Source organism: Arvicola amphibius, chromosome 18 (genome assembly GCF_903992535.2).
Source record: "Arvicola amphibius chromosome 18, mArvAmp1.2, whole genome shotgun sequence".
Taxonomy (NCBI): Eukaryota; Metazoa; Chordata; class Mammalia; order Rodentia; family Cricetidae; genus Arvicola; species Arvicola amphibius.
In genome coordinates this window covers 4,889,902-4,903,055 of record NC_052064.1, presented here as the reverse complement: position 1 = coordinate 4,903,055, position 13,154 = coordinate 4,889,902, and the positions used below count along the sequence as shown (strand labels likewise).

The following is a 13,154-nucleotide window of genomic DNA, read 5'->3' as shown; positions in this document are numbered from 1 at the left end:
TTAGTCATAGCAAGTACTTTCAGCATAATCATTATTAAGCGATATTTCTTAGAATACTGCTGAAATAGTTGCTTCAGATTTTAATTTAAGCATTCTGCTTGTTTGTAGAAAATTTAGTTCTTTCAAACGGGACTGTGAGATGATGAAGACAGCCCATCCTTCCATCTAGTGCTCTCTTCCTCGTCTTCTCTCCTCCCTCACTTTAGTTTCTGCTTTAAGACCAGCAGTCTTGTTGGGCAGTGGTGGCGCACGCCTTTAATCCCAGCACAGGCAGGATCTCTGTGAGTTCGAGGCCAGCCTGGTCTACAGAGCGAGTTCCAGGACAGGCTCCAAAGCTACAGAGAAACCCTGTCTCGAAAAACCAAAAAAGAAAAAGAGAAAAAGAAAAAAAAGGCCAGCAGCCTTGTCAAGAAACTACTAAAATATTTTGATTGGTTTGTGTGTTTTTTTTTATGACATTAGTATTTGATTATCACCAATTAAGGATGCATCTGATTTTTTGGTGGGGGTGGATTTAAGTTGGATATGAATGTGTGTTTAAGAGGGGAACTTTTTTCCTCTAATCTAATTTTAGCCTTTGTTAATACATGGTAAAGATTCTTATAAGGAGAATTAAAATTTTTTGTTTTAATTATCAGTCTGTTTCATTTGTTGACTCTCAGGTAATTTTTTTTAGATTAATATAATTACATTATTTACCCCTCTCTCTGTTTTACCTCACCCACATATAATAGTTTCGGTACATATTTGAAGATATATTTTGATAATAACTAATTTGTGCCCTCATTTGTTTCTAGTGTACGTTGCCGTGGGGAACACTCTCTAGTCTAAAGCTAGAGAGCCGGAAAGATAGCGACGACGGCCCCATCATGTGGGTGCGTCCGGGAGAGCAGATGATCCCTGTGGCGGACATGCCAAAGTCGCCCTTCAAGAGGAAAAGGTAAATCGGCAGCAGGTTAACATACTTGATCAGAAAACATCCAAAGTAAATGAAACATGAGAAGGAAGTGGATGGGAATAGTTACAGCGAGGATGTGTGGTTGGTCGGTTTACTCTTTGGACTCTTTACACTTTACTCTTGGGGCCACCACCCGCTCCCAGATAAACCACACGGAGGTACCCAGCCTTACCTTGGCTTGTTTCTTGCCAGCTTTTCTTTTTCTTTTTTTTAAAGATTTATTTATTTATTATGTATACAACATTCTGCCTTGATGTATGCCCGCACGCCAGAGGAGGGCGCCAGATCTCAGTACAGATGGTTGTGAGCCACCATGTGGTTGCTGGGAATTGAACTCAGGACCTCTGGAAGAGCAGCCAGTGCTCTTAACCTCTGAGCCATCTCTCCAGACCCTTGCCAGCTTTTCTTAAATTATCTCATCTATCCTTTGCCTCTCGTTTTTTTCCTTTTCTGTTTCTGTGTATCTTTTCTTTCCTTCTTATTCCGTGTCTGGCTTGTGGCTGGGTGGCCCCTGGAGCCTTTCTTCCTTCTCTCCTATGTATTCTCTCTGCCTGTCAACCTCACCTATGCCTCCTCCTGCCTTGCCGGTAGCTGTTCAGCCCTTTATTAGACCAATCAGGTGTTTTAGACAGGCAGAGGAGCAGCTTCGCAGAGTTAAGCAAATGCAGTGTAAACAAAAGCATCATCAGACCAGTGTTCCAAGGAATAAACAAATGTAACACATCTTAAACTAATATTCTACAACAGGAGTGGAAAAGATCTCACTCATGGAGAGAGAAACTGGTTAGAATAAATATAACAAGTATTCAAAACTTGTATTAAGAACTAACCCAACTCATTGGGAAGACATAAAATAATACAAAGAAAAAATGAAAGTTCTTTTTCTTCTAGGTTCTAGAACTTCAGTTGGCTTTTCATTTCACTTGGATGTTTGCTCCTATACTGGAGAGAATGAATTTACTTTATGCATGTGTGGTGTCATCAAAGAATTACTAAAAATTTAGGCCAGGAGGTGGTGGTGCACACCTTTAATCCCAGCACTCAGGAGGCAGAGGCAGGTGAATCTCTGTGAGTTCGAGGCCAGCCTGGTCTACAGGAGCTAGTTCCAGGGCAGATACCAAAATGACACAGAGAAACCTTGTCTCGCAAAACAGAGAGAGAGAGAGAGAGAGAGAGAGAGAGAGAGAGAGAGAGAGAGAAAGACAGAGAGAGAGAGAGAAAGACAGAGAGAGAATTATTAAAAATTTATTTTATAAACTATGCATGGAGCAAAAGTTGGAAAAATATACTCTAAGTTAACTTTGTGGTCATAAAATTGGGGGTGATTGGGAGTGCTAGGAAGCATTGTGGCTTTTTTTCTTTCTGTAGATACCTAAAATGATTTTAACAGTTAACATGAATTATTACAAACAACAAAACAGGGTTGGGAGAAATGACTCTTGGGAGATCCAGGTTTCATTCCCAGTGCTCACATGGTGGCTCACAGCCATCCAATGCCAGGGATCCAATGCCCTTTCTGACCTGTGAAGGCACCAGATACACACATGATGCACTGCATACATGCAGGCAAACGATTCATGTGCATAAAATAAATAAATCTAAAACAAAACAGGAGAAGACATCATGGAGTAAATGGTAGGTTTCCTGACTGCAGGGACTGTTGGGCTTGTTATTTGGTGTCTGCTGCTTAATAAATAATGGAATCCAAGAGTTAAGTTCTAAGTTGGTAACAGTTGTAAAATTGTGTTTTGTAGAGCTTATTCTCTTCTCTTTTTTGAAAGATTACTTTAAAAAATTAATTATGTGTTTTTGTTTGTCTGTGGGTATGTGCATGTGTGGGTATGTTCATATATGTGCAGATGCCTGTGGAGGTGTTACACGCGCCCCGCCGCCCCCCCCCCCCCCCCCAGGAGCCGGAGTTACAGGTAGTTCTGAGCCACCCAACATGGGCTCTTGAAACTCTCCATGGCCCTGGATGTCCTGGATCTCTCTGTGTAGACCAGGATGGCCTCAGCTGAGTGTTTGTGCCATTCCACCTTGCCTGTTTCAGGAACGGAGTGAAGAACTTTAGTCAGAAAATGTTGACAGATAATATAGATACAAATTTTAGATGTGATTTACAAGGGTTCACCAGCCCTCGAGAAATTTCTCTGTACTTCAAGGTTTAGAGCCCCTGACATATGTGATGCTTTCATGGCCTGGTGTTGTCCAAATAACCACAGTATTGCATGCTGCTTGTGTATTGAGGGGTTTGAGTGTGACGTCACTTGTCTGTTAGCTTCCTGTGTTTCTGACACACGCATGCAGGGATGCAGCAGGAGCAGCAGGCAGTAGAGTGGGGTCACAGCTAGTGGACAACTCACAGCAGGACAGACAGGAGGAGAGCGGCAGAGGGTCTGGAATAGCACAACGAAGGCGCTGCAGAGGGAAGGAGTGGAGGTGCCTCTGCGGTGTGCGAGGACAAGTGGGGAGCAGGCTCTTAGTGCTCCTGAGCAGAAGAGGGGCAGGAGGGCAGTGGAGGATGAAGACTTTCTTTCCCCCTCTAGTAAACTGTTTTGTGGACCCACTGCCTGTTGTTGTCGTTGTTAGCTTGAGGGGGGTCTTTTTTGCTAATTTATTTTTTGTCTTCTTTGAAGTGCTCCTAAGAGTAGCACCCTCCTCTGTACTGTAGTCTCAGTGCTTACACAGCACCTGGCCTATGGTGTGTGTCATGTGAATATTGAATTAATCTGTTTAAAAGTTATGTCAGTCAGGCAGTGGTGGCACACTTAGTTTCTGCACTCGGAAGGCAGGGGCAGGTGGATTTCTGTGAGTTAGAGGCCAGCCTGGTCTACAGAGTCAATTCCGGGATCCCCAGAGCTGTTTGTTACACGGAGAAACCCTGTCTCAAACCCCTCCCCCTCAAAAAAAAGAAAGGAAAAAAGAAAGAAATGTGTTACTTCTAGAAGTATGTGTATTGTTAAGTGCCCCACACTCCAGGGCTACCACTTGTGGGAAAGGTATTTTCCAGAATTGACATGTCTGATTTTTGTTGCCTTTATTCATTTTCAGAATTAAACATCTCCTTTTCTCTGAAATTATGTGATTATCAAATGCCTGGTAAGGAAACAAGCCTCAGTATTTAAATGCAAATCTCTTTTAATAAACAGGACTACCAATGAAATAAAAAACCTTCAGTATCTACCTCGAACCAGCGAGCCTCGGGAGATGCTGTTTGAAGATAGAACGAGGGCCCACGCTGACCACATAGGCCAAGGCTTTGAGCGACAGACCACAGCTGCCGTGGGAGTGCTGAAGGCTGTGCACTGTGGACAGCGGTACACAGAGCTGCTTCCTCAGATTTATTCTGTTTGTCTGAATGTTTCACCTGAATTGCACGTGTGCAGAGTCTGGTGGGGCAGAAGAGGACAGTTGGGGGTTGTCACATGGGTGCTGGGGATGGGCTTGAGTCCTCTGGAAGAGCAGCCAGCGCTCTTCACATTTGCTGTTTGTTGGCGATGGTTGTACTAGAACTTGAACCTGGGTTCTTCCATATACTAACTACTGTTATTTTATTATATTTTCTTTACTGTTTTCGAGACAGTGTATTACTGTGGAGCTGGCCTTACTATGACTGTCCTGGAATTCACTGTGTACATCAAGCTAGCCTCAAACTCACAAAGATTCACTTGCTTCTTCCTCCCAAGTGCTGGAATTAAAAGTGTATGCCATTTAAAACCTTTATTGGGCCATGAGATGGTGGTACACACCTTTAGTCCCAGCACTGGGGAGGCAGGGGCAGGAGGCTCTCCATGAGTTCGAGGCCAGCCTGCTCTACAGAGAGGGTTCCAGGACAGCCAGGGCTGTGGATAGAAACTTTTGTTTTGAAAAACAAAACAAAAGCTGGGCAGTGGTGGTGTATGGCTTTAATCCCAGCACTCGGGAGGCAGAGGCAGGTGGATCTCTGTGAGTTCAAAGGCAGCCTGATCTACAAAGTGAGTAACAGGATAGGTTCCAAAGCTACAGAGAAATCCTGTCTTGAAAAACAAAAAAGAAAAAGAAAACAAAAACCCTGTATTGGAAATGTTCATAATTTCTTTTTGCTAGGGAAAATCAATTGCTCTTTTTTTTTATTTTGCTCTTACATTTGGATAGCATAATTGAATTGAATATTTAAATTGCTGAAGTCTAATTTGAGTGGAATAATTTCCTTTTTAAAATGACTAATGGGGGAGAAATTCATGGTTAAAGGGAAACTAGATTTACTTAGAGCTTACTGTGTGCTCATTTATGAATATCTTTGTTTTTTTTTCTTTTTCTTGTATTACCCATGGGAGTATATTCATTATGTTGTGACCGTGGTGTTTGTTAGTGTGTCTGAGACTCGGTCCTCTTACTCTGCTTCTTTGAGACAGGATCTCTTCTTCGGCTGCTGAGTACGCAGGAAAGCTGCTTGCAAGCTTTCTGAGACTGGATTCTCTTGTTTTCAACTCCCATTTTGCCATAAGAACTCTGGGATTATAGTGCTCAACTTGGCATGGTTGGGTCTCTGAACCCAGTCCTCACACTTGCTTTAGTGCTTTGCCTATTGAGCCATCTCTCTAGCCCATAATTATACCCATAAAGTTGGGGTATAATTTACATTCAACAAAACATGTACCAATTTTAAGCCTGTTCCTTCTTTTGACTAATTTATTTAGCTACATACTACAACCACAGTCAAGTTGTAGAACATTTGTCTTGTAGTATTCTGGGTAGCTAATTACTTCAGCCATTTCTTTACTTCAAATATCCATTCATCTGCTACTTTCCATCCCTCTCGGTTAGTGTGCCAGCGACAGTGTCTGAGGAGCAGCACAGAGAAGGGAGGGCTGATTTTAACTACGGGAGTTTTAGAGGGCTGGACCATGGTTGCTTGCTCCAGCGCACTTGAAGAGAGCAGTTGTGTTTTCTGTCTTTGAAAAGTCTGCACTCCAGGAACTGGCTGCCCTCATTTCTGTATGTAGTATCATCCGTGAGACTCTCCCATTGAACCTTAGGGATTTGACTATGTTATGACTTAAATTTTGAGATTGTAGTTTCTTTTTATTTGTTTGTTTGGTTTTTCGAGACAGGGTTTCTCTGTGGCTTTGGAGCCTATCCTGGAGCCAGGCTGTAGCTCTTGTAGACCAGGCTGGCCTCAAACTCAGAGATCCGCCTGTCTCTGCCTCCTCTACCCCCCACTGCTGGGATTAAAGGCGTGCACCACCACCACCCGGCTGAGATTGTATTTTAATTACAACCTTTTCCTCTTCCCTTTCTTTTTTCCAGACCCTCCCATATATCACTCCCTGCTCTCCTTCAAATTCATGGCCTTTTTTTTTATCAGTTGTTATTATATCCATCTCTGTACTTGTATCTATGTATATAGCTCTTATCTTAAGTCCATATAATGGTTCTTTTATGTCTGTTGCCCGGGCTGAATGTTTGTCATTGGACAACCAATTAGTGTGCTTTTGCCCCCAGAGGGCCACCTCTCTCCCACCTTTCTACTTAGCGGCCTGCAGTTCTTTGTGTAGGGTTGAGGCCTCCCTCATGGACATTCCCCCATGTGACTGCATGTTTTGGTGTCCTTTTTGGGCAGTCATGTTGGTGAGACTCTATGGGTGTAACTTATTAGGAGACAGAATCTCCCAGATAGCCCTGGTTATCCGGCTCTTAGAATTCTTCCACCCCTCTTTACAGTGTCCACCCCCTCTCTACAGTGTCCACCTCTCTACAGTGTTCACCTCTCTACAGTGTCCCCCCCTCTCTAGTGTCTACCCCCTCTACAGTGTTCCCTCCTCTCTACAGTGTCCCCCCTCTACAGTGTCCATCCCTCTCTACAGTGTCCCCTCTCTCTACAGTGTCCCCCTCTCTACAGTGTCCCCCCCTCTCTACAGTGTTCACCCCCCTCTACAGTGTTTCCCCGAGCCTTAGCTATGGGAGTGTTTTCTTAGATGTGTTAGCTGAGACAGGGTTCTGTGACTCTGCACATTGAATGATTGGTCGTAGTTTCCGTTAGTTGTCTCTGTCAGGCTAGACTGTCAGGATTTTCCTTGTTGATCAGAATTTCACTTCAGAAATTTATTTTGAGAAAGAGGAGGGTCTCTCTTGCTGTCTTGCTCTGGCTCTTGCTTGGCATGAGGGGAGACCCAAAAGGCAGAGAGGCAGCGTGGGATCACTGGTAGCTCCAGCCTTTTTTTATATTGTGTGAGTTTATCCTTTCTCCCCGCAACCCTTAATAAATAAAAGAAAAAAAAAAGAAATTTATTTTGAGCATCTTCTGTGAAAATGTATTTTTATATTTCTAATTGAAGAATTTGGAAATTTTTCACAATTTATATAAGAAATGTAATGTCTCCAATGAAGAATGAGTATTTTAAGAGACATTTCTTAATTTATTGTTACTAAGACCTATTAATACGCCCTAGTAACTACAGCAATGAAATAAAACTGCAAGTCATTTAGGAGTTGTATGCATAGCATGGTTATTCTATCTTTCCCATCTCACACTAACTAGGCCCAAGCCTACTTAGTGTCCAGGAGCTTTTGAGATTGGGTGTGTTCAGGTAGACAGTTATTATCTTCTATGGAACAAGAAAGTATTTCTTCTCTCTATTTTTTTGTAGAGTGTCACTGTGTAATCCAGGTTACAGGCATGAGCCACTTCTGCCCATACTTTTCATTATAAAATTCATGATATATTAAATGTACATATTTATGAGATACAGTGTGATACTTCAACACAGGTGTACCCTATGTAACAGAGCAGAACTTTGCTTTATCCGTTACTTCAGCATCCACCATTTTTGTGTGGTGAGAATGAACTTCTCTCTTTTGCCTGTTTTGCGATATTTAATTAAATGTTAACCATAGTCACCCTCCTGTACTACAGAACATTTCCTTTCTTCTTCCCTAACTCACTCTCTCCAGCCTGATAACTACCATTCTGTGCTTTGCCAAGGCCCCTTTAACTTACACATAGAAATGAGAACACGTAGTATATATCTTTCTGTGTTTGCTTCAGCTTCTTTTATGCAGTATTTTATATTTTAACACTTAAAGAAAAATTGAACTGCCTTAAAATGAGATATTTAGTTTTGATGGTTTGTATAATTTACGGCTAATTCTGAGAGCACTACTGAAGTAAAGGCAGTTGTTAGTCTGTTTAGGTTGGAGCTCATGGTTAACCTGATTTTAACAGATGAAGTGGTTTTCTTTATTGGTAAGAAGGTTTTAGTGTTGATCATAAACTAGTTTTTCTTGAATTTATTAAGGACTTAACAGAATGAAACATTAATGGAAGGTTCTTTTATTATCACCCTCCTTTACAGACCTGATCAACCCCGAATAACCAAAGATGTAATTTGTTTCCATGCAGAAGATTTCTTAGAAGTAGTTCAACGAATGCAGTTAGATTTACATGAACCTCCACTGTCCCAGGTAAAACCAAAACTTAAAATAATCATCATTTTTCACTTAGATTTTGTTTGTGCAAACGTCTTACCTGTATTTTTTTTTCCAGTGTGTTCAGTGGGTTGATGATGCAAAACTTAATCAGTTGCGGAGAGAAGGCATTCGCTATGCCAGGATTCAGCTGTATGACAATGACATTTACTTCATCCCGAGGAATGTTGTTCATCAGTTCAAAACAGTCTCTGCTGTGTGCAGCCTGGCGTGGCATGTTCGACTTAAGTTATATCACGCAGAGGAAGACACTTGTCACAGTGCAGTCACAAACGAAACATGCATGTCATCAGGTCCTAAATCATCCGTTCTCGAACCTCACACCGACAACACCCTTTGTGCTGTGAACCAAACCTCATCAGACTCTGTCTTTTCAGACAAACTTCACTCTAAGTATGAATCACAACAGATTAAACATGAAACTATTGCACCTACAAGAACCAAGGAAGACCCTTTGAGAGTTAATATAGCTGAAAAGACCAGAACCCCGAACAGTACAGAGGGCAAGACTGTTAAGACGAAGTTGGATCATGTTCAGTTTTCAGGTTTTCAGATTAATGTGGATTCTAAATTTGAAGACAGTAAGAAAGACTTCAAGGAAGAACTGTGTCCTGGAAGTCTCAGTAATGTAGTTGATGCACGGCAACAGAGTTCTGTGCGCTCAAATCAAGATAAGAATGGTGATGACAGTTTGTGCTAGATTTGTACATGGTGTTTAAAATTCCTTTTTAATAATGACTCATGAAATCTGAAGGCAAGCCTAGGAATTGCTCTCGTTTGTTACAACATAGTTTATGTAGCTTCGTAACATTCCGCAGTGCCTGTCCGTGACTGAATCCCGCGCACGAGGGCCAGCCGCACTGTCCCCATGGCCGGTTACATCAGAGGAGTCTGTCGAAGTCATTGGAGTTGGAGTTTTAGGTTCAGAATGGAGCTGACAAAAATCATATAAATATATTTTTTGTAATATGAGCCAGAATTCTTTTTTGACAAGGTTTTTCCATAGAGCTTATTTATATCAACTTTTTCTTTTAAGTGTGTCAGCACTGTAGTGTAAATAGCTTTTAAAAATCTTTTTAGTATGATTCATATTGAAATGTGAGCCACTTAATAAAGGTTCATAATAATGAATGCTTTCTGTTGAGTTTGCAGAAACAACCTGACAATTCAGTTTGTTTGATATATGTCTCTGTTAATATATACATGTGGGGGAGGTAATGGAGGAAAAATGTATGTGCTCAAATCTAGTAAATATTTAAATTTCCCTATTGTACAAACCTTCAAAAAACCAGGATTTAGTTATGAAAGCATATACATATATATAATATATTGTGTGTTTGCATGTGTGTACACACATGTGCGTGTATTTTGGGATGTATATATGTATATTGTTTTGCACAGTTTCTTAAATTGATGAATATATGAAAATTCTTAGTGCTATTTCCTGGAATACATCTTAAAATATTTATGTTCAACAATAAGAAAATAATTAATAGAGAGTTAGAAGTTGGGGGAAACTAAGTATGTTGATGGTTTTTATCCCTTTTACTAATGAAGTTTCGTGGTCAGATTCTTTAGCCCTAGTGTAATCTTCTTTCTCCGTGTAATAGAAAATCTTCTTACTAAAAGGCACCTGTATGTTTAATAACAGCTGAGTAAAAAAACTGACATGCACAAAGTTGAATTATGAGCAATTAAAAGTCTTTTACATTTTTCCATGTTACAAAAACAAATTTTTAAATAGAGGCAATGATAGTGACTCAGCCGCCATATACAGATGTAACTAACAGCACCGTCAGCTCATCTTTCTCAGGACCTGTCCCCGGCCGCCAGGCCAGTGTCAGGCGTAGCCTCGCAGAGCTCTGGCACGTCCACTGTGTAAGCCTGCGAGGTGAGTAAGGAAGTCTGCACCCGTGGCTCAGCTCGGTTTGCTCCACTTGGGTGTGTGTGGGGACAGAAGGAGCTCTTGCATCACAAACGTTTTTGTCTTCACTGATGACTTTCAGACAGCTTTCCTGTGCTGCACGGCCTTTTGGGAGACTGCTGTTTCCATTCGGTGGGTTCCATTTTCACCGCATTTTTGGTAAGCTGTCAAAGCCTGTGCTTTGTATGTGGTTCTCACCAGAACCGATGAGAATCAACGTTAGCAACAGTGGGAAGTCTTATCTTCTGACTTCCTAAGAAGATGGTGGCTCACAGGAATTCGTTCATGGAGTGGAGGAGTTGAGAGTCATGACAGTGTGAATAAGGTTTGTTTATGTAACTGGCTGTCTCTCAGCGCACTATTTAAGCCACTTTAAGCTGAATTTAGGGTTCTTCACCATCTTTCTGGGAAACAAATTCTTAATGAGTGCTAAGATTAGGAAGGGATACTGTTAAGATCTGGTTTTTAAATTGGGGGCGATGTCTTTACCACAGTGTGTTTGTTCCCCGTCCCCTATAGTAGACACTCTGAGGTCATACTGCAAGGAAACACTGTTAGGTTGTCCCCCAAATAGATGAGCCTTACGGTTTTACCTTAAGGGAGTGCATGTTTCTTATGTAACCCACAGTCAGTTACCCATAATGTAAAGGTTTGTTTGATTTGTCAAATGCAGACATCTCTGTGAAGGTGAGTTTTGAATAACCAACGGGCTCAAGAGTTTAAGATAAAGCCTTACAGACTTGAATCATGCTTATGCCCCTGGTCTTACGGGTTACTTTTTAAAAATCCTCTTCAGATGCCGTCTGAGAACTTGCTGAACTGAGAATTACCTTTGTTACACACAAATACCTATTTTAATACTGCATATTAATGGTTTTTTAGTTAGTATACTTTCATTCTCCATGTGAAATAAGATTTTTTTTTAAATTTCCAATATCTTAGACCAGAACAATAAAGCACTTAAGATGCAGTTTTAATAAGGTCATATGCTCCACAGAGTGATTGTTAATGTTATTAAATAATATATAGACCTTCACATAAAAACTTAGGTCTCTCTCTCTCTCTCTCTCTCTCTCTCTCTCTCTCTCTCTCACACACACACACACACACACACACTTTCCCCTTCTTTTCTAATTTTATTTATATCCTCTTAGCTAGGTCATATATATCCCCTACTCAGGTTAGCTATCAAAAGAATTAGACATTTTTTGATATTTAGTTGCAAATTCACATAAAGCCATATATTGATTATCTATGTTCCTTATGACAAGACTATTGACCTTAATGATCAGGTTGGTTTACACAGCACTGGGTAGTGTATGTATGTGTGCATTTCTGTATAAACTCGTTTAAATAGGCTTGTTTCCGAAATGGGAGGGGTAGGCAATTGAGGAAAAATTTTCTTAGGTTAAATAAATGTTTTAAGAAAATTAATGTACTCAAAATAAGATTTTTTTTCTAAATTCAGTTCTATGGCAGGTAAGATTTTTTTGTAAATAATAAATTAGCATTGTTTGGTAAACTTTCAGTTTTGGGGGGCGAAAGGGTCAGTTTATTGATATGTAAAGCAATTATTTACATTTAGGTACAGATTTGTTTTTGGCATTTGAGAGGCTATTTTCCTTGTCTTCCACCTTTCAATAAATAAGATTGATAACCACATCTTCTTACCTTTGTTTTGGAATTATTTTCTTAAATTTAACATTTTAGTCTCAGATTCTTTGCAAGTTCCTGTTTCTGTCTTCAGATTGTAAAATTCTGAAAGTGATTCTAACCTGAAAGTCTTCTTAATCTACCTCAAGGCAGTAATAAACATTACATTGCCCCAATAGAGGGAACACGAGGTCATTTCAGATCTTGAGTTAGGTGTGGGTTCTGGAGTGCACAGTAAGTCTCTCCTTGACCCGAACAGCTCTACTTCAGGACGAGGATGGCAGCACCATTCTTTGCAAGATAGGTTGTTAAGTGACATGGTGAACTATTTGTTCGAGTGGTGGGAAAAGCTCTAATTCTTTCTCCAGCCTGATTATAACTAGTTTGATATGTAAGTAACATTGAACTGGTTTTAAAACAGATTGCTTATTTAATGAGAACACGATGCTTAATCTGGCTCTGACAGCCTACCTCAGGGAGTGACTAGGATGGCAGTGGGGAGCCTTGCAGCCCTTTCTGGTTTGCTGACTGGTCCGCCTCCCCTTTGTTGAGTTCTTGCAGTATTCAGATTGAACATACGTGAACCCCAGAGCCACAGTCCCAGGTCTCAGACATTCTTTCAGGCAGTAGCCTAGGCTGGCTTTGCAACCCAGGCAGGCCCTATTGTTTAGTTCCTGTAGATTGCTGTGTATTGCAGATGGAGAGAAAGAATATTAAACACGGTAGCCAGGTGGCAGTGGTGCCACACCCCTAATGTCAGCACTTGGGGGCAGACAGGCGGATCTCTGTGAGTTTGAGGCCAGCCTGGTCTACAAAACTAGTTCCAGGACAGGCTCCAAGCTACAGAGAGTCCCTGTCTCAAAAAAACAAACAACAACAAAAAGAATATTAAACACAAAACCTGAGCTACTTTCTTCTTTATGAGCAATAAGAGGTTAAGAGACATATATACTGATTTTTTTTTTTAAAAAAAAATACCTTATTTTATGTGTATTTGGTATGAATGTGCCAGATACCCTGGAACTGGAGTTATAGGCAGTTGTGAACTGCCATGTGGGTGCTGGGAATTGAACCCAGGTCCTCTGGGAGAGCAGCCAGTGCTTTTGACCACTGAGCCATCTCTCCAACCCCTATATATATATATTGATTTTT

At 40.9% G+C, this 13,154-nt stretch overlaps 1 protein-coding gene across 1 annotated transcript in view; it reads left to right on the top strand.

Annotated features, from left to right (window-relative positions):
• Rsbn1l (round spermatid basic protein 1 like) overlaps positions 1–12,011 on the top strand; it is a 65,373-nt gene extending 53,362 nt beyond the window's left edge. The window contains exons 5-8 of the mRNA XM_038315327.2: positions 798–940; positions 4,108–4,275; positions 8,293–8,401; positions 8,484–12,011. Of these exons, the coding sequence (XP_038171255.1) occupies positions 798–940; positions 4,108–4,275; positions 8,293–8,401; positions 8,484–9,125 (1,062 nt within the window). The 3' untranslated portion in view covers positions 9,126–12,011. The remainder of the gene's footprint in view (positions 1–797; positions 941–4,107; positions 4,276–8,292; positions 8,402–8,483) is intronic.
• The last annotated feature ends 1,143 nt before the right edge of the window (positions 12,012–13,154 follow it).